Below are 23,255 nucleotides of genomic sequence, written 5' to 3'. Positions count from 1 at the left end.
CAGCCATGAAACTGGTGTTTTAAAACTGATGGCACATCATGGTTTAATTGGTAGCATGTTTTTTCCTTCTTAGTGATACGTAAGACAGTGGTGCATCTCACAACTGATGGCATCTTAGACCTGATAAAATACACTAATTAGGCTCGCTCTCTCCTGAGGATTTCTGGTGTGCATACTACTATGGCCTTCCCTCCCCACTCCCTAAGCACAGACGCCCAATTCCATGAGGTAATAAAGACTCCGGTGTGGGCAATCGCTCATGGAGAGGAGATGGTCCATTCACGCGGTTCACACAAAGACGCCTGAGGCAGAGGGGATGTGGTACCAAATCTCCTTCAAAAGTGCAGGCTCTCAGGACTTCCTTTTTTTTTCCCCTCAGGACTTCTTGAAGCAAAATTTTGAGCCAGGACTAAAGGTGAGCAGAAAGATGGGCCAACAAAATGAAAGTGAGTGCAGGGAGCTGCGGCTTCACTCCTCCGTGGCCAGAGCGGTGGGCATGGGCTCCCCGGGGCAATGGTACCGCGGGGCCCCTGTGAGGGGGCCGCTCCTCCACATCCCCTGGCTGGCCTGTCCTTCCGCTCAGGAGGCAGCCTGCCGGTGGCCCGCGAGTACTTTCTGCGTCAGTGGCTTAGGGAGGTTTCTGCATGGCCAGCACGGGTCTTGTCGGTCACTGTGCAGATGAGGGGAGGGGTGTAGGGAGTGTGGCTCCAGGCAGGCTGGGTTCATCTCATTTGCTCAGCCATCTGACCAAAACTATTAAGAAAGCTCTTTTTTAAACAACCATTTTGAGGTTATTACATCTTCTTTTCAAACTCACTGCTGAATAAACAGTGGATGAGGAATACAGATACTCTATTATTTTTGAGATATTCTCCAAACGTGCCGCCCCAGCTGGAGGTCAGAGGTCATGGGAAGCCAGGGCTGGTTAGGAGTCTGGCTCTGAGGTCAGAAGTCAGACCAGTGGCTGGGCCTAGGCTCCCTGAGCATGGCTGTGTGACCCTGAGTGAAATACAGTGCCTCTCAGCCTGGGTTCTTACACAATGGAGATAATGAGCACCAGCTTTAGTGCCTCTTGCAGAACCTTTAGTCATTCCAACATTTTGGACAGCACCATTCAGCTTAAAGTTTGAGTTGAAATCATCAGTCAGGTTCCCAAAACTACACCCAACTCATATGAGAGACATCACCAGGCCAAGAAAAAGTCTTACCTCACGGGCACAGCTTTAGGCCCTGTGCTGATACTGTTTACTTGATATTTAGGCTTATTATCTGTGTGGACAGAGAACGTCTCAACTCCACTGTCAAACTCCGGAGGCTGCGTGGAACTGTGTGCTTTCACCAGAGTTTTCGGAGAAGTGGGGGCTTTGGAAGACAAGTCAGGTTTATGTGCAGTTTCGCTCGTCAGGAGATTGTGACTGAATTTAGGACTTTCAAACTTGCGTTCAAATGGCCGCGCAGAACTTGTATATGGTTTTGGTGTGAATCGATTGTATGCTGGAGTGATCGTTTTCTGAGTCTGTTCGGCCCCGTTAGCTGGGGCTTTATCTGGGAAACTTTTCTGGGGATAGAAAGCAGACTGGGCAGCGTCTTCTCGGTTGGCTGGTCTGTAAGCTGCTGGCTTATTCTGAGATGGAGGTGGGTCTGGTTTGGACACTAAAGAGCTCTGAAAATCCAATGACATGGAATTACCTGTAAAACACACACATATAAGTATTTCAAAAACTTCCTGAAAACAGCTACTGAATACTATGTTGTACATCAAAACTAATATTATAAGTCAACTATACTTCAATAAGAAAAACAATAAAGTACATTCGGTGGCTTGAACAAAAAAAGCATTACAAACCCATCTCTAACTGACTGTAATGGTTTGTGAGATGGAAAAGATGTTATAATGGGTCAAGAATAAAATCTATCCAGATGAGTAATTCATTCATGAAAGTTATCAACAAGTGATTCTGTGGGAGACCGTGGTGACCATGTTAAACTAAGTTTTTAGGAATAAACCTTGAAACAACTTTTCATCCATACAGAAAACAAAAACCAAAACGCCCTTCCTGACACAAGTTCTAACAGTCATCTGATGTCCCTCTCATCTTAACCTGTCCTGGTGTCAGAGTCAATGACTGACTGGGTCTGGGTCAGCAGTCTGAGGACACTCTTGACCCCTGGTGGCTGTGTGTGATGCTGAGGGGCCAGGAGGTAGCAGGGACACCTGGGACAGTGTTCATGTACCTGCTGCCTGGAGTCAGGGTCATGTGGCTGGGAGTCCTGGCCTCCAGAGACTGGCATTGGAGTGACCCCGCTCCAGTGTCCACAATAAATTAGAAACAGAATGACAAAACTGGCCATGTTAAAAAAAAAAAAAAAATCAGTACTACAAAACTTACCATAATTAAAGTTAAAAAAGAAAAGTCACAGATTGGCAGAAGCTATGTACAACACATATAACTGATTTTAAAAAAAATTAGGATCCAAAACCTATGAAGAATACCTATACATCCATAAGAAAGAACCAACCAATAGGAAAATAGGCAAAGACCTGAACAAGCAAAAACGCAAGTGAAGACTAGACTAACCAGTAATCATACAATAAGATACTCAACATCACTATTAATTAGGAAAATGCAAAACAAAAATAAAAAACATCATTTCACATCCATCAAATGGGCAAAACTTACAAGTCTGGTAATGCCAAGCATTGGCAAAGATGTGGAATAACAGAAATTTCCATGTACAGATCTTCCTCGACTTCCCAGGGGAGGTTCAAAGTAAAAAATGTGCTTAATACACGGGACCTACCAGAATCGTAGCTCAGCCCAGTCTCCCTGAACGTGCTCAGAATACTCTCACTAGCCTACAGTTGGGCAAGATCATCTAACACAAAATATTATAATAAAGTGTTAAATATCTCATGTGATCTATTGAATACTGTCCTGTAAGTAAAAAACAAGACTGGCTCTCTGGGTCCAGGACAGTTCAAAGTGTGTCAGTTATTCACCCCCGTGATGCAGCGTCTGACTGGGGGCTCTTCTCACAGCCGCTGCCCAGCTTCACGAGAGATTGTATTGCTTATTGCTAACCTGAGAAAAGATCGAAATTCGAAGTAGTTTCTAGTGAATGTGCATCGCTTCTGCACCATGTAAAGTCAAACCGTCATAAGTCAGAGACCCTCTGTACCGCTGGTGGCAGTGCAAAATAGCACCAACTGAATTCTATGAAATAATTAAGGAAAAAAATCATATCAGTGCTATACAAACTCTTCCAGAAATGAGAGAAAGAGGGAACACGTCCCAGCTCTCTTTCATGACGCTAGCACAACTTTGATACCAAAACCAGACAAGGACATTATAAGGAAATTATAAACCAAAGCTCCTTGTGAACATAGTAAGATAACTTATTACAGAAACAAAATGAAGGAGACAAATCTTAGGATCGTCTTCGTGCGTTTGGCCCTCTGTATCTGCGGATGCAGAGCCCATGGACACAGAGGGTCGACTGTACTACACCAGTTACACAGGGGACGTGTGTATCCGCAGATTTCAGTGTGCGTGGTGGGATGGGGGTGAAGTGGTGGTGGTGGTGGGGGTCCTGGGATCAGTCCCCTGCGGATACTGAGGGACAATGTACATACAAGAAAAAAACAGTTGACAAAATGCTTTCAGCAAACTAGGACTAGAAGGGAACATTCTAAACATAATAAAAGGCACCTACAAAAACCCCTACAGCTAACATTGTAACGGTGAAACATTCAATCGTTTCTCCCCACAATGGGGAACTAGCAAAAGATGTCTGCCACCATCATTTCAACTCAACATTTTACTATGATGTCTCAGCCAGTGCAAAAATGGCATAAGGTTTGGAGAGTAAAAATTTAAACTTTATCGGCAGACATGATAGTGTGTAAAGAAAATCCTAACATAAAGTAATATCAAATTATACCCCTGGGATTGGACTCCTACATAAATACAGAGGAGCACTGTCTCTAGGAGCAAAACATCACCAGGAGATGGGTGAACTGTGGTGTACCCTTTGAAAGCACCAAATGAGAAGAGAGATGTTGGTTGGGAGGGTGGAGGCAACAGTCCCTTCCAGGACGTCTAATGGCTGTGGAGCTGGGAAGGTGGCATGAGGCAGTGGCACTTACTGGAAGGCAAAGGGAAGGATTATGGGGAAGGGGAGAGGAAGATGAAGGAAGGAGGAGAGCGGGGAGAGGAGCTGGGCCAGTGGCCCGGGAAAAGAGGCAGTTACTGCTCAGAGATGTGAAGGAGAAGACGTGGGTGCACACGCAGGGACGCCACCCTGAGGTGAGCGCTCTGGAGCTGATGGGATCTATCTTGATGAGCCTCCGCCACAGAACACAAATGCAAAGATGAGGTGCTCAGGGACACGTATTATGTGAAACTCTACGGCCGCCCTATATCCACATGCGAAGACGGACATCACCATAATTTTTACGAACCACCATTCAAACATTTAGTTTTGGGCATACTGGTAAACAAAAACTACTTTCAGAAATTAAGCTATGTTAAGGAGGCAGGTTAAAATCTATTTAGCTAAAAGGCTTGTCCGATATAACTGTCATTATCATAAAAAAGAAGAGGTACTTTTAACAAAGCCCCTTATTTTTCGCTGTTCTCAGCCCAGAGATTTCTAGCACGTACTTTTCATCTTGTAAGTGTGAGTCTATTACAGTGGTCCTGCCAACTCCTGAGCCGCCTACCTTCGCCGAGTGTCCCCTTGGTGTGTGAGTGGAGGCTGAGGGTGGTGCTGGGGCCGGGCTGGGTGGCCTGGCTGTACTGGGCGGGCGGCGGCGGAGGGGGTGGTGTGGCCTGCAGTGGGTCATAGCGCTTCTCCCCAAACGGCCTGTCCACAGCTTCAGCCTCAGCAGACTTCCCCCTGTGGAAAAATGAGGAAATGCCAACACCTACAGACGGATCCACATTCACAAAGCAAGTTCCCCTTCTTCTAAGTATCCCTGAGGGGTTTTTTTTGAGAATTTCACAGTTTACCCTTATGAGTGTGGGTACTCTACCAAAACACACAAACAAGTCCAACCAGTCACCAGCACAAGAGGTGTAAAGGCAGCACAGGTATTTTAAGAATATTAGTAAAGCATCCAAAAGACGGCAACCAAAAGGCAGATGGAATTCGGGGTATACTTGTACTATTCAACACTGTGGTCTACAAAAAATAGTAATGGCTGGTAGGTTTAATGAAGTCGTCCAAATATTCTGAAAAATATTTATTGGCCCAAATCCTCATTAGATTCCCTTCTGGTGTAGTGCCTAAGAAGGCATGAAGCACCAGCTTCTGGTGCAGGCTAGGCACCACAGAAGGTGACGTCACGGGCCAGGGGCTGGCAAGCCCTTAGTCAAGGGCTGACAAGAAATGCTATCAGCTTCTTGGCCATACGGCCTCTGTCACAGCTATTCAAACTCTGCCCCAAAGCAGCCAAAAACAGCTTGTAAATCAAAGGGTACTGCTGTGTTCCAGTAACACTGCACCTTTTTTTTACTTCAAAATTTATCCTGGATTTACCAGATCCATTTTTTGTTTAGCAATTGCTAGAGCAGCAAATACTGCTTGATTTTTAAGGCTCATTTAAATCAAATTGTGAATGTATGCTTATTTTTTCAGATTCCCAATTGTTAATATAGAACACGTAAAATTCACACAAAAGAAATCTTTAAAACAGGACCCATAATTGCAACACTGCCCTCTGAGCTCTGCAGAGCCAAAGCTGTACACTGGCTTTCCGTGCACACGCAGTCACACAGACGCCTGGAATGTACTTTCACAGAAGACTACTGTCGCGGAGTCTAGTCATGATCAGCTTTAAAGCCGCGCCATTATCTCATTTTGGGTGTCTGGACTAAGCACTGAAGACGACGTTGACACCTGCAAGTGCACGTAATGCCAGTGCCACAGCGAGGGACCCTCACGCCACAGCCTCACACCAGCGCCCCGTCTTACCACATGAAGCTCCTTTCCAAGTAGTCAGAGCTAGTATAAGAGCCAAGAAATCTAGGTGATGGCAAAGCAAGCGCAACAGAAAAATTAAAGAAAACGATCAATCTAAGTTTGCAGCAAACAGAACTCAAATGTCATTTTAAAGCATCAACCAAAAAACACACATCCACCATTTCAGCATACTTCAGTCTATAAAGGAAACCACCACTGGCTCTCATTTAGCTCGGGACACCAGCAGCCGGTGGAGACGTGGAACGCAGCTAGGCCCCGCCCGCCCACCCTCCACACACATGGGGCTCTGGTGGGCAGCAGTGTGGCTAAGCTTCACTCCTTGGCCCGCTGCCCACTCCTGGTGCTGAACAAAGAAATGAAATAAAGCAGCGGGTTCTGAAGAAGTGGGGGTGAGTGCTCTGTTGAAAGAAAGGGGGCTAGGCACAGAAGTCCAGAGTGAAAACACAGAAGTGATGCAGCACCACACCTAGCACGGTACGGATACACGATCAACACGTGCTCCTTCCGAGCCTGACGCTGAGCCCCGAGGTGGGCAGAGCTGCCACGCTGACTCCCTTGGTCTCCACCTCTCTCATCTAATAATGCTACGTGCACACAAAACCACCTAACGCCAATCTTATGCTTAATTCTTGTAAGCTGAAAACCACCAACATTTATCTTGAGACCTGGAAGTCTCACGGTAGGCTGCGTCTTCAGAGGTAGATATTCCAGTGACAGAAATCACATTAGATGCCCTGAAGGAGACAACTCAATCTCTGAGCTGCAGCACGTGCACAGACCCAGATGGAGCCTGCTCTTCTAGCCCTGGCCTGGAATCCTGGCAACTCCTAACTTGCTTTGGAGGTGATGTCAGGGCTGCTGTCTCCTCACCTCTCCAGCATCAATGTGGCTCAACAGACTGTGAGACTGGGTGACAGCTACCTGCTTCTGGGGCACTTATCCTGTGCTATCAAAGACTTCTCCCTGCTCTAATTCCCTCCATTTTTAAGGTGTGCTTTTAAGTGGAACAAAAGCACGCATTATCTGGAAGACGGTGACTTTGTTATTTCTATGTTTTACTTTAGAGAATAAGGCCTGTAGGCAATCTATTGGTGACAAACAGTAAATAGTTTTGAAATGTAAGACAAAGAGGGCCCCATATTTTAAACTATTTTCCAATTATTAAAGTTGTATTAATTGGGCAAAAGAGTAAAACAGCATTAGAAAGGGAAGGCATAGAAACAACTTCCTGCTGAGTTATCTTCTAGGACACTCGAGTCTCCTTTCCAACTCTCTAGCCATTAAAAACCTATATGGGAGGGCTTCCCTGGTGGTTCAGTGGTTAAGAATCCGCCTGCCAATGCAGGGGACATGGGTTCGAGCCCTGGCCCGGGAAGATCCCACATGCCGTGGAGCAACTAAGCCTGTGAGCCACAATGACTGAGCCTGTGCTCTAGAGCCCGCGAGCCAGAACCACTGAAGCCCACGCACCTGGAGCCCATGCTCTGCAACAAGACGGCAATGAGAAGCCCACGCACCGTAACAAAGAGTAGCCCCCACTCGCCGCAAATAGAGAAAGCCCGCATGCAGCAAGGAAGACCCAACGCAGCCAAAAATTATTTTTTTTAAAAAACCTTATTATATGGGAAAATGCAGCATTACTTTCATATACAAAGGAAGGAAAGGCATCCTAGTATCCATCTCAAGTTAGACTTTCTCACCCCATAACACTACCAACAGTAAACAGTAATATCAAACCGAGTCCGCAGTGAATCTACAGGGACAGACATGATCTCTTTCTCATGGGACCTCTGCCCAGCAAACACTGGTTCCTCCCAGGGCTGTGGACGTGAGGAGGAGTGCGCCGGGGCTTGTGCTGAGCCTTGGTCACTCCACATGGAATGACTGAGCCCCTCCACCGCCAAGTGCTCGGCAGTGTTCTAGACCATGTCTGAAAGCTATACGTCATAGATATATTACTGAGTCTTCTCTCCAGAGAACAAGATTCACACAAAACCAAAAAATACCTTGTCATCTGATTCCCTAGCAAAACTTTTAATTTACTTTTTAGACCTAAATGTATCCTGTTAAGGCTGTATTCTATTTACCAAGTATGTAAAAGGATAAATAAAATCTCTCTTTAAACTGGACTCCCTTCTGAGAGGAATGAATATGTTTAAACAGCTTCAGTAAAAGTGGTGACGCCCTTCCATCTCATGGAAGGTGAGCTTCTCAGGCTCCACGCCTAGCTCATCCTGGTCTGGACTCTCTCCAGATGCACTGGGCACCTCTCTAGGCTTGTGTTAGGGGAGGCTCACAACACTCGTGCAAGACTGTCTGCTTCAAACAGAGCCCGAACTGCACCACTCACAGTTCGCAGCTGTGTTTCTCATAAACTGCTTTCTTCCGTAGACAAAGATTTAAATGGATAACAGTGGAAAAGGTTTTAAATCTTCACTTTAAATGATGTCTTAGAAAGCAAGTGGTAATTGAAAGTAGGTTTTTAGGGACTTCCCTGGTGGTGCAGTGGTTAAGAATCCGCCTGCAAATGCAGGGGACACGGGTCCGAGCCCTGGTCCGGGAAGAGCCCACATGCCACGGAGCAACTAAGCCCGTGCACCACAACTACTGAGTCTGTGCTCTAGACCCTGCAATCCACAACTACTGAGCCCGCGCACCCTAGAGCCTGTGCTCCGCAACAAGAGAAGCCACCGCAATGAGAAGTCGACTCACTGCAATAAAGAGTAGCCCCCGCTCGCCGCAACTAGAGAGAGCTCGCGCGCAGCAACGATGACCCAATACAGCCATAAATAAATAATTTTTTTTAAGTAGGCTTTTAATATTAGAGGTTTTAAAGTATATTCTAAAAGAATTTTCACTGATCAGCAAGTGACAAATGATATGTTCAGACAGTCCGAAGCATCTAATTCAGTAAAAATCTTCATGATTTTAAACTTAGGCACAAAAGTGATTTGTGGTTGCTTTTTTTTTTTTGCAGCACGCGGGCCTCTCACTGTTGTGGCCTCTCCCGTTGCGGAGCACACAGGCTCCGGACGCGCAGGCTCAGCAGCCGTGGCTCACGGGCCCAGCCGCTCTGCGGCATGTGGGATCTTCCCGGACCGGGGCACGAACCCGTGTCCCCTGCATTGGCAGGCGGACTCTCTACCACTGCGCCACCAGGGAAGCCCTGTGGTTGCTTTTTAATGTCTCATCTTGGCCACGCAGAACTACAGTCCCAGTTATTCACTCAAACACTAATACGGGTATCCCTAGGGAGATTATCTAGATGGGCCCTTCTCAAGAGGAGTTAACAGCTTCCCTGAGCTCCGAGACCACTAGGCATTTCCCTTCCTGCCCTGCAGACTTAGGACTTGCTCAGCCTGGCCCCACAACTGTGTAAACGAATCCCTTGTAATAAATCCACATCTACTTCCATTCTGTGGGCCTGTTCTGCTCAAGTATGAACCCACCTGTGCCTGTGTGTGTTTATATTTCACTCTCAGAACCAAATTCACCATTAGTCAGGGCTCAACCAGTGGCAGAACCAGAACGGGATACAAACTCACACGGGCACATGTGGGTTTGTAGTTTGTACCCCAACAAAACACACAAGAAAGAAAACCAAAAAACCCAGTAGACAAGCAAACAGAAGGGAGCAGCACAGACAGGAAAAAGACAGCAGGAACCTGGGGCTCACTCCTAGCTCTGCCCCTGTCACAGCCCCTCGCTGGAGCTTGGGTTCCTCATGTTTACAGCTAGACCAGAAATCTCTAAAGTCTCCTCAAGCTCAAACAATAATAAACGACAAGTTTTCTCTTGACTTGGAAAAAAAATTTTAAAAACTCTTTAGTATCGTCCCTCAATGTCACTCCCCAACACAACCCTACTTTTTTTTTTTTTTTTTTTTTTTCCGGTACGCAGGCCTCTCACTGTTGTGGCCTCTCCCATTGTGGAGCACAGGCTCCGGACACACAGGCTCAGCGGCCATGGCTCAAGGGCCCAGCCGCTCCGTGGCATGTGGGATCCTCCCAGACCGGGGCACGAACCCGTGTCCCCTGCATCGGCAGGTGGACTCTCAACCACTGCGCCACCACGGAAGCCCTAACCCTACTTTTATTTTTAAAAAACAAACAGAAGAGAAGGATGAGAACGTGTGCTGCACAGAAGGGAGAGACTCTTAAAAATCAGGGTCTTAACCGTTTATCCTCTCTTACCTCAAAACGCTTTGATTTCAAAATCCTTTGATTTTAACATATTTTTAATGCAAAAAATTTACATAGCTGACGCTAGAGTTTAAGAACAAAAAACACACATCCCAGAGCTAGATAGAACACACACTGCTGAAATGCTAAGAGCCTACAGAAGTCATGTATTACATAGCTAACTATTTTCCTTCAAAATATACTGAACTTAGGACTTCCCTGGCAGTCCAGTGGTTAGGACTCTGCACTTCCACTGCAGGGGCAAGGGTTTGATCCCTGGTCAGGGAACTAAAATCTCGCATGCCAAGCAGCAAGGCCAAAAAACAAAACAATACACACACGCGCGCGCGCGCGCGCACACACACACTGAACTTTGTGTGATTAACTGCACTTTATGTTTCATCTTATTTTTAAAAGGTAAGTCTTAAACAAAATAACTCACTTGGAAGAGTAACTAGAAAACTGTGGCTGACTCTGAGAATGAACCGGCTTGGCGGGCTCTGAGAGGTGGCTGGCAGGGACATGTGCAGAAGGCTTGCTCTCAAAACTTCTTCGATCAAAGTAGGAGAGCTGTTTTCGATAGTATTCTTCATCTTCCTCAGGATCATAATGATTTGACCGAACAATGTCTTCAGGCGGCTTCATTTGAGGTTTTTGCGGTTCGGGGATCCTGATAATGAATGATAAATGAAATAACTTTTGAGAAGTTAATTTGACAAATAAAATGGAATACGTAAGTTTCACCTTGACCTTCCACTGACTGCCGTGGTTACTCAGGATCTGGCTGAGCAGTGCAGCAGTCAAGGTGGACATTCCCAGTCCCGTGTCCTCATACATTATACTCGATGGCAACACTCTCCTGGCCCGTGAGTCCTAAACACAACCTATCTATTGAGCTTGATAGTGACCTCATTAGAAGCAGCTCATCAGAAAAAGAAAAGTAAGCCAGACAGTGGAGGGCTTCCTCAAGTACATGCACCATCATCGTCAGCAACAATAAAAACCAAGAGCTGAAGAACTTTACAGCAGGATCAATAAATGATCCTCATATAAGGAAAGAGCTCGACATGTCCAAAGTTCCAGAGGACACAGGAAGCACGTGGCAAAGAAAGTACATTATCAGCAAATTAAGGCACTGTTACATAGGCCCTAGTTAGCAAATTTCAGAAACTCCGCATCAAAAATGGATAAACTTAAATACGTTTCACACCAAGAAGGGGGGGCTAAGCTTTCAGTTAGTACATGTTTACTCTGTGTAGAAGAGCTTATTTGCTAGTGATCCCAGCTAAAGGAGACATCACAGTAGTTTACATTTTCATGAAGAGCAACAGACATTAAAATCAGAGGAAAATGTACATGTTAGACAGTAGTTCCTCTTTATTACAAGCACAAATATAAGCGAATGAAACATATTAGGCCAAAGAACTGTATTCAAATGCAGCCCATCAACTTAGCAGCAGCCAAATCAGGCCACAGCTAAGAGCACAGCTGGCGGGTTCCTCTCCCAGCAACTCCTGTCAGCCTCAGCTTCATCCCTCCTGGAGCTTTCTAAAGGATTAAGTTTAGTTATCTCATAGCTATCTGAGTCTGTTTCCTCACCCCTAAAAACTAACAGTTTGCATGTCCAAAAGCACTATTAAACTAAAAAACACAGTCCAAAAGTAATTAGGGCTTTAAAAACTGTACTTTAGCCATTTGCTAGAGAAATATGTGTTCGAAAGATTTGTTAACTGAAAGAATAATAAAGATGTGTTACAGAAGGTATAATACATAAAGCTGTTTACTTTTCCTTCTAGGACCACTGTTTTAACTGCAAAAGCTGGAGGAGTTCACCTAAGGACAAGGGAGACCTCTGCCTTCCCTGCCTCCTCTCTAGTAAGAGGGCCACACTCTCAGTCAGTTGTAGGCCACAAGCCTGCAAAGCACCCACCTGTGCAGTGTTCTGTCGTGTTCAATGAGCTGATTCTGAGCAGGGGCTTTAGGACCTAGGAAGGGAGCACCTGCAGGTTTAGACGTGACCTCTGGAGGCTGCAGAAAAATAAGACACACGAGCCTCAGGGAGAGATCATGAGAAAACAGGCTTCGTTTAAGGGGGAGGGAACATTATGAAGCGTTACGCACAACAGTCACTGAATGTGCTCTGAACGTGAGGCAGGAGACACAATCACGTATTTACCTTGAAACCAGAGTTATGGTTTTCATCCTTCTTGCTCTCCACTGATGCAGACCTTTTGTTTTCAAACATTTTCACTCTGGTGAGCACTGACTGTGGCTTCATCGCTGGGTCTTCCTCTTCCTCCACCAGAGCTGGGGGTGGAGGCAGTGGTTTGGTACTTGCGGGCGGCACTTCCGGCTTGTGCTGAGGCGGGACAAGGGCAGCACCGTGGAGAGGCTCGTAGTGGCCCGGGCCTGCTTTGGAGGTGAAGCCTTGGGGCGGGACCTGCTCATAACTCCGTGAGTACTGGTCAAAATACTGCTTAGGCTCGGACGCCTTGGGGCCTGTGGAGGAGTAGGGCTGCGCGTCTGGCCTGTACCTCCCATGCACGTCAAACCCAGGAGCGGGCTGCTCTTCGTGCCGCAGGGTGGAGGTCCTGAGTGGCGGGTCGTAGCGCGGTCGGCTTTCATAGGACAGAGGGGTTGGCTCCTCGAAACGTGGGAAATACCCTCGTTCTGAGGACTCCTCGGGATGCTGTCTGGAGTCCAGGTCTCGCGGGTGCTGATTATCAAAAGAAGGCCGGGGCTGGTACGGCTGTTTGTCATCATAATAGGACCACTGCTCCTCATACGCAGGGATGCGGTCGTCATAGCGCAGACGATGGTCGTAGTTTCGAGGAAACTGGTCCGTGTAGTTTGAGGAGTCATATCTGTAGGCAGGCTGCTCCAGGTCCCTGCTGGCCTGTCTCTCTGCGTATGGGGGCTGCGGCTCATAGCTCAGACTGGGCTCCTTGTCTAGCCTCTGCCCTGGGTGAGCAACAGCTGGCTGCTTCAAAACATGGTTCTGTCTCATCACTTCCTCAGGATAGGGATCCTTCCTATATACCTGTATAAAAAATCCACGCGTAAGGACACAGGCTTGTTTCAAATTCTAGTCTATTTTAAGACAAACTATGATTTAATATGTAAAAATGGCATGTTCTACCATTTATTACCAGGACAGAAACAGATTAGTGGAGAAAGCCAGTTTAAGTGAAGCTCAAACTTTACAATGCAAGTAGGGGCTTTTACTTTTCAGCATACTAAATGAAAAGTGAGTTAAAGATACTTTAACTTTTTAATTATTAAGTTTAGTAGAAAATTAATGCACTGAACTGTTGATTCCACTTGATTTGGACACTGAAAATAAAATCAAAAAGAAAATTTATGGACACCATAATTTATAAAACATAAAGAAGTTTAAAATGGGTCTGAACTATAGATTAAGAAATTCTGACAACCTAAAGGGGTGGGATAGGGAGGGTGGGAGGGAGACGCAAGAGGGAGGGGATATGGGGATATATATATATATCCATATAGCTGATTCACTTTGTTATACAGCAGAAACTAATACAACATTGTAAAGCAATTATACTCCAATAAAGATGTTTAAAAAAATAAAAAGAAAAAAGAAAGAAAGAAATTCTGGAAGATTCTGAAAGCCAAACATTAAAAAATAATAAAAATATTAAGTACCAATCCCAATTAAAAGGCCTATTTTAAAATAATCAGTATATCACTGGAAGCCATGCAAATTATAGAACCGAAATGATTTGTACTGATTTGAGAACAGTATGGTGCATAAGCCCACAGTAAAAAGCAAAAGGAACACGTAAAGGGCAAAGCAAACACAATCATGTGCTAGACTGATGGAGAGCAACAGATTAGCGCAACACTGCAGCACAGGTACCTTTGCTGGATCTACATGCGACGACAATGATGGCTCTTGACCTCTTAGCATTATGTGAGCTGCCTCAGTGCGTGGTGCTCTTAAAGAATCAGCTTGTGGTGAGTCAGAGGTGAAAGGAGCTGGGGTGGGCTCCTCCAGTCTGACATTAGTTAAGTTTACATTAGGATTAACAGCAGAGGTTGATGATGCTGGGTTTGTTTCAGGCGAAAGGTAAGGGCCTGGAGATGAGGCTTCTGCTTTCTGTGAAGTGTTTAAAATATTTTAAATATAGTGTTTCTGTTTACTGCTAACTTCCCACTTCCATTTATAGTGGTTGATAGACATACATTTTAAGTGTGCTGAATAACAAAACTATGACCTCATGTCCTGAATTTTTTAAATTTCAATATACTGCTGTCTAAGATAAACACACAAAGTTTAGAATTAAGTCCTTGGTATTCTCAAGTTGAAATTAAAGATTAATTCTTAATCTGGAGAAAGGACAATATATTTTTAATTCAATCACCATATCCTAGACTTTAACAATGCACCTCTAACTGCAAAACGTTGAATGCTTGCTGCTTACCTGTTGAGAGGCTGTCTTAAGTCCAGGGGAGTCTATTCTATGAACTGGCTGTGGCTGCGCTTGTGGTGAGTAAGTAGGATATGTCTGGTGGTCATGATGCATTCCAGAGGAATCCTCTCTGACAGGCTCAGAGGACCGTGTAATGGCAGACTCCGGGGGAGTCCCCACCTCATCATTAAGAGTCTCATCTAGTTCTTGATCAGTGTAGGCCCCGCCTTCTGTATCTGTATCTTCATAGTCAGAAGTATGTCTACTGTCCGTGCTATACATTGAGTATTCACTACCTGGGGCTGACAGGTAGGACAGACGATCATCATGCAAATCAAGGTCATCACTTGTAGCACCATCCGCCTGGGTCAAATAGAAGTAAATTAAAAATTTATTCAGTAGTTCTTTAAGAGATGGCCTTTATTTTACAAGGGAGACTGAAAAGGATACTTTTCTTTGCAGAAATCACATCTGTTTCTTGAAACTTCTGGTGAGGAAAGGTCAAGAAGATAGTACAAGCACACATGCAGACACACAGAGCATCCTTTGAGATCTGAAGGGCTTGGATGAGTGGAACGTCGGCTGGCCGGCCGTGACAAAGCCCCAGAAGACAGCGAAGGAGCCCTGGCCCCACTCTGATTTTGAAACCTAGTCAGTCACTAGCTTGTCAGCCCAGAGGAGGGTGAAGAGGGAGAGTGCTGCCAGACCAAGCTCACAGAAACAAAGACACAGTGACTGACAGAACAGCGCACGTGAGAATAACCAGGAAAATAAACGCCACGGTTCAAGCTGAACAAGAGTTTATGTATATATAAAATCTATATATTAAAGAAAACAGCTTCTTAAAAAACTTGGTATTTGGCCCTAGAGCTTTATAAAACACAACAGAAAAGCATCATCTAAGTGCTGGCTGCCTAATTAAACTAAGAACTTTTAAAAATTATTCTTCACAGATGGATGCAGAGAGGGAAGTGCAGTTATGACTCTCTTTTACAGACAATTAAGAGCTGAGTTAGCCTTCAGTCTGCACTGATTATCTTCTGAGCAGACCAGAAAGAACGGAAGTATTTGAGGGAAAGGGAAGTACAGTGCTGCAGTCAACAGGCTGTCATGGATACTAATTTGAAGCTAGTACCCGTATTACACACAACAGTCCTGGAAGACCATGCCTGGACCCTGCGCCCAGAGAGGCACGAGAGCTGGAGGATCCAGAACCCAGAATTCTGACGGCATGGACTGAAGGATAAACAAGGCTCGAGCCGCCTGAATGGTGCTTCCCCCACAGTCCCAATCCTGGCTCTGCAACAGCCTGACCCTGAGCCCTCCCTTAATGGGAAAGACCAGCCTTCCGTGACTCTGGCTTTCAACAGATCACCTGCCTGGTTTGGAGAGTGAGCGCACTAGGGCTATGCTCTATGTTCCAGCAGAGTCTCTCCCACTGAAATCTCAATGGCTTGAAACCTTCTTGCTATCTACTTTGATCTCTGACTCGCGGGGTCTGGAAGACTATAACCCAGGAGCCAGCCAGGGAAGTATTTAAGGCCCTGGGGAAGAACAACTCAACTCACTAACCTGCTCAGCTTTTGCAGTGGTATGAAATGCAGCTTTTGCAGTGGTATGAAATGCAGAAGTGAGCAAGAACCAGGAGTGCTCTGAACCAGAAATGACATATGCTTACATGTTAAGAAAGCCTCCGGATGATTTTTCTTGGTTTAATAGGGAACATACAAGCCTGTCACAGAAATTGCAAAAAGGAACTCTTCCTAGCAATCAGATCAAAGTAGTTAGCTCAGGAGAGTCGATGTGAAATGAAGTGGTTTTAGTTTAAGAATCTATTTGGAGAAAATATACTTGAATGGAAGGGGGGCATAAATCAAACTTGATTTAAATTGTAACACTTTTTCTGATTTACAAAATGCATCAATCTATTCTAATAGTAAATGACCTATTAGACCTATTAATAAAGTTAATAAAATTAATTGAGATGACCTATTTTCCTCACACAAAAAGCTGGGAGAGCTAGACCTTCATTTTAAAATCCAAGCAAAGAAAGGAAGCACACAATAGTATCAAAGAAATCACAGAAAATTAAGATTTGTGGATTTAAAAAACCTCTCAGATAGGTAGACATGTATACCTTGTGCATTTATAAACTAATATTATTTCAAAAATCACCAGTGATACCGCAAAAAAAAAAGAAAAGAAAAATCACCAGTGAAAGCTATTAACATTCTACCTGACCAAGGCTGCTGGCAGAACTGTGTTGTCATAGAAGATTAGTATGGAGAGGACGGTAATCCTTTTAATCAAATGCCACAAGAGTTAAGAATTAGTAACAGTGTGTCGTATAAAGTGGTGTAGTGAGTTTATTCTACCTGCCTCTGTCTATAAAGCGTCCCGGCTGATATGTCAGTTACTCAAAGTGGTCTCAGGTTCTCATGTGTACGGTCCACCGCCCAGAGTGGTACTGAGGAGAAAAGGCATGGTTCTGACACAGGACCACAGGTGGGAGCAGCAGACACTACCTCTAGATGTCAGCATTTCAACATCTCTTCTTGGCAGAGGTTGTGTTTTCTGGGTGAGGGGCACGGGGGTTCTAAGCATGCAGCATGCACGGCCACAGCACCTGGGGCCATAGCCAGGCAGAGGAAAGGAGGGGCCATGCAGGGGCAAAATACAACAAAAACCAAGCCGACAAGGAAATACAAAAAACAAAATAAGAGAACAGATATTCTCAATCTTCCCTAGCAACTAAAATATATTAATATTGTGTTGATCTGAAGGTAAAAGACATTTAAAACAAAAGATTCTTTTAACTGTATACTTTGAGAAAATTATTATCTCTCCCAACAAAATAAACAGGACTTTCCCATCAAGAACTGCTAAAAGACCAGAAAGACTTAACAACAGAAAGTAGTTATTTTAATCTTTATAAAATCAAAATTCAAAGCCAAAAGGATGTATTGCTTTGTCTAACATTTTCAGTACGTTTTAAGAATGTTAACAGGTGCTGAGTGAAAAAAAAATTCCTTAGGTAAGGATTTAGGGAAATGCTTAAAGTAGCAAAGTAAGTCCTTTACTTCAGACCTCTCAGAGCCATCACCACGCTGGTGGGTACTGTGCTGCTCCAGGGCGCTTGGTTTGCAGCACGGTGGTCCCCAACCATTCCTTGCCTTCAGAGTGCCTCTTCTTCAGGGCGAGTCCTGGATCTCACATGCTGAGCACAGCACTTTGGGGACCACTCATCTAGCCCACCCATTCCCCTTGTTTCCAGAGGAAGAAACAGAAGCCAGGTTCAAAGTCATTCCTCAGTCAGACAGGGGCAGAGTCAGAACTCAACCCTGCTCTTTTAAGTTACCCTCTGAGAATTCTCTGAGAATACCACTGAATGGTAATTCAGTGGGGAGAGAAACTTCAGAATCTTCTACTATCAAAAACAACTTTCATAACCCTTACAAATTATAAAAACCTAAAAGCTAATGCCCCAAATTACTTTAATAAGTTGATCCAATTAGAAAACAATGGTGACTCAAAGGCTTCTCTGATTAGTTATATAATTTATCAAATGGGTTAAAAACAGGAAATTTCTTACCTTTCCCTCAGAAACCCACACCAACTGGTTCTGTTGTTGCTGAATTGCTTCTTTCAATGCACCATACCAACCGTCATTCATTGAATTTAAATTAATTGTAGCTGCAAATAGATAACATTGTTCTATGATTACAACACGGCAAAAGTCAGAATTCACTCAACCATTGCTTAGAGTTCAGTCACCACTACTGAGTTATCTGACAGATAGTATTGAGGACACACCTCTGGAAATGTCTATTTTGGCACTGAACCATTTCTTTCAATCAACAGCAGCCATTAACACAACAACAAGCATAACAGGCAAAGGTTATATGAGTTTTAATATTTGAACAACACGACATTTTTGCCCACATATTGTTGCATAGACACTGTAAGCTGAAAGAAGGCCCTTAATATACTCACTTGTAAAAAGATGGTGATTATTTTTACGAAGTTTATGAGACCGCTCATATAATTTCCTGGCGCTTTTCCTAGATTCTGGACATAACCTCATCCTCATTGTTTTCACACCTTGCTTAGAATCAGGGTTAAGGAACACTACAATTGGATACCACTGGGCATAATTCAGACGATCAACTGCATTTGGTGTTACATCCAATAAAGCATGTTTATCCTGAAGACACAAGAAAAAAATAAACAAGGACGCAAGACACGGTAACTAAGAAGCATCACCTTCAGAAAGTCACAGCTGAGACTACATTCCAATGGGAATGGACGTTTAACTGTGCTCCAAAATGTCTCAGGAGCACACATTAGAAAAAGGTGTACTCAGAAGTTAATGCAATATAATTTCTAGTCCAATTTAAAAAAAAGTTTTAACTAGCTCACTTTTAAGATAGCCCAAATACTTGCAAGCAGAGAGTGAAAATAAGTGTAACAATTTAATGTTCCTGATATGGCCTTGTGAGTAGCAACACATTCCTAACATATAAATATCAAAGTGCAACCTGAATTGTCCTGATGCGGTATCAAGTCTATCGACATATGTGAACACTGTATACTCTTTTGTGGTAATGAAAGCTCATCTTTTCAGGCACGTACTACCGTTCCACTGAAAGTGATTATTTTAATGTCTCAGTAATTTACTTACGGTATACCAGTAATAACTTTAGAAAAACTACCTTCTACTTTCAGTTTAACCAAACCCATCCCACTGAGAAACACAAAATTCACAGCTTACAAGGAAACGGGTCAATTTCTAATAACTTACTTGATCTATTATTTGCTTTATTGTATGAAGGCGAATAATACCAGAGCTCCGTTGGTCAGTTCCAGCATCTCGAGGTTCACTTTCTAGTCGTGCAGTCAGGACAAAAACAAAACACCAAATTTCCACTGGTTAGGTCAGTTTCTCAACTGCTGGGCATAATGACACGCTGGGCTCCATGACGTGTAGTTGTGGGGGCTTCCCGTGCACCACGGCCTATTGAGCAGCATTTCTGGCCTCCACCCACTGGATGTCAGTAGCAGCCCCCCACCTCCCTTTTGCTCCCACGGTGACAAACAGAACTGCGGCCAAATGTCGTCTCTGGGACAGACCCACCCTGGCTGAGAACCCCGGGTTACATCAATGCTTCCAACACTGCTGGGATCAGACGGCAAGGGGGAGAACTTCCCTGGTGGTCCAGTGGCTAAGACTCTGTGCTCTTGATGCAGGGGGCCCAGGTTCAATCCCTGGTCAGGGAACTAGATCCCACATGCATGACGCAACTAAGAGCCCACATGCCCCAACTAAAGATCCTACATGTCACAATGAAGATTCTGCATGCCACAACTAAGACCCAGCACAGCTAAATGAATAAGTAGGTAGGTAGGTAAGTAAGTAAATAAATAGTTTTTTGTTTTTTTTTTTTTAAAGCAAGTGGGCCACTCACCCTGGTGCAAAATTCAAGGGAGTGCCCCCAAACCTCAGAAGTCCAATAATATTTGGATGCAGTATGTTCACAAAAGCAAAATAAATACTTCAAAATGAACATTTTAAATAGAATCAGTAAGTGGAGGGACTTCCCTGATGGTCCAGTGGTTAAGAATCCGCCCTGCAATGTAGGGGACGTGGGTTCAATCCCTGGTTGGGGAACTAAGATCCCACATGCCACGGGGCAACTAAGCCTGCGTGCTCTAGAGCCTGCATGCCCCAACTAGAGAGAAGCCGGCATGCCACAACGAAAAGCTCGTGTGATGCAACTAAAACCTGATGCAGCCTGACTAATTAATTAATTAATTATTTAAAAGAAAAGAATCAGTAAGTGGAACGTGAGCAAAAATTATTTAGGACTGTCACTTGGTCAAGAGAAACAGCCAAATATGGCAATTCTCTCAATTGAAAATAAGCTTAAAAAAAATGTAGATTTACAAAATAATATTGATAAATTTGCTTCCATTAAAACCAGAAAGGTAAAATTATAAGTTATGTGTTTGGTCTAAATAAAATATTTAAATTTAAAATGATGTCAGTTTTAATACTCATGTCTTCAAAAATTTTCCAACTATTTTCATGTTCTGGAAAAAACAGCCATTAAAAAAATATATATAATATATATATAAAAACATGTATATAGGGATTTCCCTTTTTCTTTTGCTCCAGCGTGGCCTGGCATGGCACTGTCTGCAAACCTTTTTCACATTGTGGCATGTGAGTGGCAATGGTTCTGTCTGTATGGCACACAGATACCCTGAGGAGGCCTCCCCACAGCAGGGCCCGCCCGGCCGCAGACGGCTGCTCAATACCCGGGCAGGCCCACACTCAGCAGCAACAACTACAGCAGACTGGCTGGGGAGTCCTGGGTTAGGGACCTCTTTTCACATCAGCAGAAGGGGACTTGGGAGCAGAGAAGGCTGTAACTTGTGACTATGACACAGCCTGTGCTTTCACACTGGCAACCTGTGCCTCCCTCCTGGCGCAGAACACGCCAAGGCAGCTTGGGCTGATTTCTAACCACGCGTCTCAGAGGTCCACTGACATGAAGGCTTTCACCGAAAAGGCACAGCGATGTCTGAGGCTCTGGTCACAGGAAAGCTCAGAAGTTAGAGCTCTGGTTGTTCAGATCAGACAAAGACAGAGACATGGAAGTTCAGAGGTCAGGCTGAGGGACAAGGGGATGATCTGGGAGAACAAGGCCATCGCGAGACAGCAGGGCCAATCTCCAATCTGGTGGACATGGGAGAACGACGGAGGGAGATCAACTGGGAGGTTCTGGGTGGAGAAAATGCTACTAGTCTCTAAACTCAAAATACTCTCGTTAGATTCAAATAGGATACATAACTAAGCGATCTGAATCCCTTTCGTAAGAGTCTGGTTGTAGAGTAAACCCAATTAATCAACCAATTAGTCCTTAAGACAGAGCTTTCTAAGTCTTCACACTTGCTTTTCCTAAATTTAAAAGCCCTAAGTTTGGTTACAGGTGGTATCTATACGTATCAACTTCTTCAGGCAAAATGTTATCTATAAGCAATGACCAAAAAAAGATCTCTTCTGAAAAGACTAACAAACTGAGTGATGAATCAGAAATGAACATTTTCTAAATTGCCCAAATTTTACTATCATTTGTCTGCAAATCTTCTGAGTTTCAGAAAATATCCTCATTCAACTTCACCAGCAACCAAATGAAAAGCAATATATATAATATTAAATCAGCACTTGGGAGTTTATAGTGCCAGCAGGAACAACAGCTGCACAACCCTCTGGAAGCAGCCAAAGTTACACAGCAGCAGCCAGGAGTGCTCGTGTCTTGGGTCATTCCTTCCTATCTTTGGTAATTCTGTCTAAGAAATTCAGCATATATATGGAAAAAGCTATATTCTTGAGTATTTAAATCCTTTGCAGAACAAAAGCAAAGCATAATATGGACAGACAAAGCAAACAAAATATGGACAGATTTCTGCACCCTTTGTATTAGTAAAATATAAATTTGAAACGGACGATACAAATAACTTAAAGCAAGCCTAAGTGATAACTAAGTCTGTGTATTTAAACTACCATAATAGCTAAAATAATGAAACAATGAAAGAATCTGCAAGCAAAATCTGTAAGCATTTAAAGCACTACTTCCTCGATATTTATATTTAATACTAACCTACTATATCTGTCTGCAATAAGCAATAGCATGAATCATGCTTTTATTACTCTTCTGACATATCTGAGTATTTGTTTGCTTAATGACTGAAAGCACTGGGCTGGAGCCAGAAAGAGCTGGGTTCAGAGCCAAGTGTGTGACTCATTAGCTGGGTGTCATCATGACACCCCAACTAAAGAGGCGGGGCGGTGGTCTCCGTCACAACCACCCTACAGCTCAACTCGCCCAGCTTCAGCTGGACATTCTGACACCCGCCCCATGGGATACTGTCAGGATTAAACAAGACTGTGTGCTAAGAGATTCTCATAAATGGTGATTCTTTTTCTTATGAAAGGGAACTGGCAGAGCACAGACACAGTCACTCAGGTTTCCCTCATGGGGTCAATTGCAAATGTTCACTTACAAAAAGTGTTATTTCTATTAAGTGAATGGATCAGACCCACCCTTTAGAGAAGTAATTAGTAAAGAAACACGCTCAATCTCATCTGAAGTCCGTATGGAGACTACTTACTTGCAATCTGATAAATATCTGGTTCTTCTCTGGCCAGCTTTTCTCTGGCAACATCAGCTATTGGTCCAAAGATGGTTACAGGCCTCAGAAATCCAGCTGGGGAGATTCAAATGAAAAATAGCACAGTTTATACTTCTTTCTTAGGCAAACTGACATTAAAAGGTATTAGGTTCATCTGTAGAAAACAGACTACCTTCTCGAAGAACAACTCTCTCATATGCTGGGAACTTTGTCTGAACCGGCTGGGCTGACAAATCTTCTCTGCTCTTGCGCAGATTTCTCTTGGAGCTACGCAGACCTCGGAATCTCCAGAAGTCGGCGCGGTCTCCTCCTGCCGTCTTTGGAAGTGTGTACTGTACACTGGCTAACTGCTCAGCTCTGGACAAGAAAAGACAAAAATAAAAATAAGGGTATTTTAAAAACAAAATGGAGAAAGACTTATAGTGAAACAAAATGTCAAAACACTGGATAGAACTTC

At 44.1% G+C, this 23,255-nt stretch overlaps 1 protein-coding gene and 1 non-coding gene across 5 annotated transcripts in view; one reads left to right on the top strand and one right to left on the bottom strand.

Annotated features, from left to right (window-relative positions):
- TJP1 (tight junction protein 1) overlaps positions 1–23,255 on the bottom strand; it is a 116,496-nt gene that overhangs the window by 5,938 nt on the left and 87,303 nt on the right. For 3 of the 4 annotated variants that reach the window (XM_060005291.1, XM_060005292.1, XM_060005293.1), the window contains exons 14-25: positions 22,971–23,155; positions 22,778–22,873; positions 19,404–19,486; positions 18,596–18,806; positions 18,195–18,295; positions 14,615–14,965; positions 14,050–14,289; positions 12,343–13,206; positions 12,097–12,194; positions 10,609–10,836; positions 4,724–4,899; positions 1,209–1,689 (exon numbers count right to left, since the gene is read on the bottom strand). In XM_060005291.1, coding sequence (XP_059861274.1) covers positions 1,209–1,689; positions 4,724–4,899; positions 10,609–10,836; positions 12,097–12,194; positions 12,343–13,206; positions 14,050–14,289; positions 14,615–14,965; positions 18,195–18,295; positions 18,596–18,806; positions 19,404–19,486; positions 22,778–22,873; positions 22,971–23,155 — 3,114 coding nt within the window. The remainder of the gene's footprint in view (positions 1–1,208; positions 1,690–4,723; positions 4,900–10,608; positions 10,837–12,096; positions 12,195–12,342; positions 13,207–14,049; positions 14,290–14,614; positions 14,966–18,194; positions 18,296–18,595; positions 18,807–19,403; positions 19,487–22,777; positions 22,874–22,970; positions 23,156–23,255) is intronic. The other variant, XM_060005294.1, reaches the window with a different exon arrangement.
- TRNAK-CUU (transfer RNA lysine (anticodon CUU)) lies at positions 19,807–19,879 on the top strand. Its single transcript has one exon. It is a non-coding gene; the product is annotated as a tRNA-Lys (tRNA).

Source organism: Delphinus delphis, chromosome 2 (genome assembly GCF_949987515.2).
Source record: "Delphinus delphis chromosome 2, mDelDel1.2, whole genome shotgun sequence".
In the NCBI taxonomy this organism is placed as follows: Eukaryota; Metazoa; Chordata; class Mammalia; order Artiodactyla; family Delphinidae; genus Delphinus; species Delphinus delphis.
Note: the sequence above shows the minus strand (reverse complement) of the source record. Positions and strands in the feature narration are given on the sequence as shown.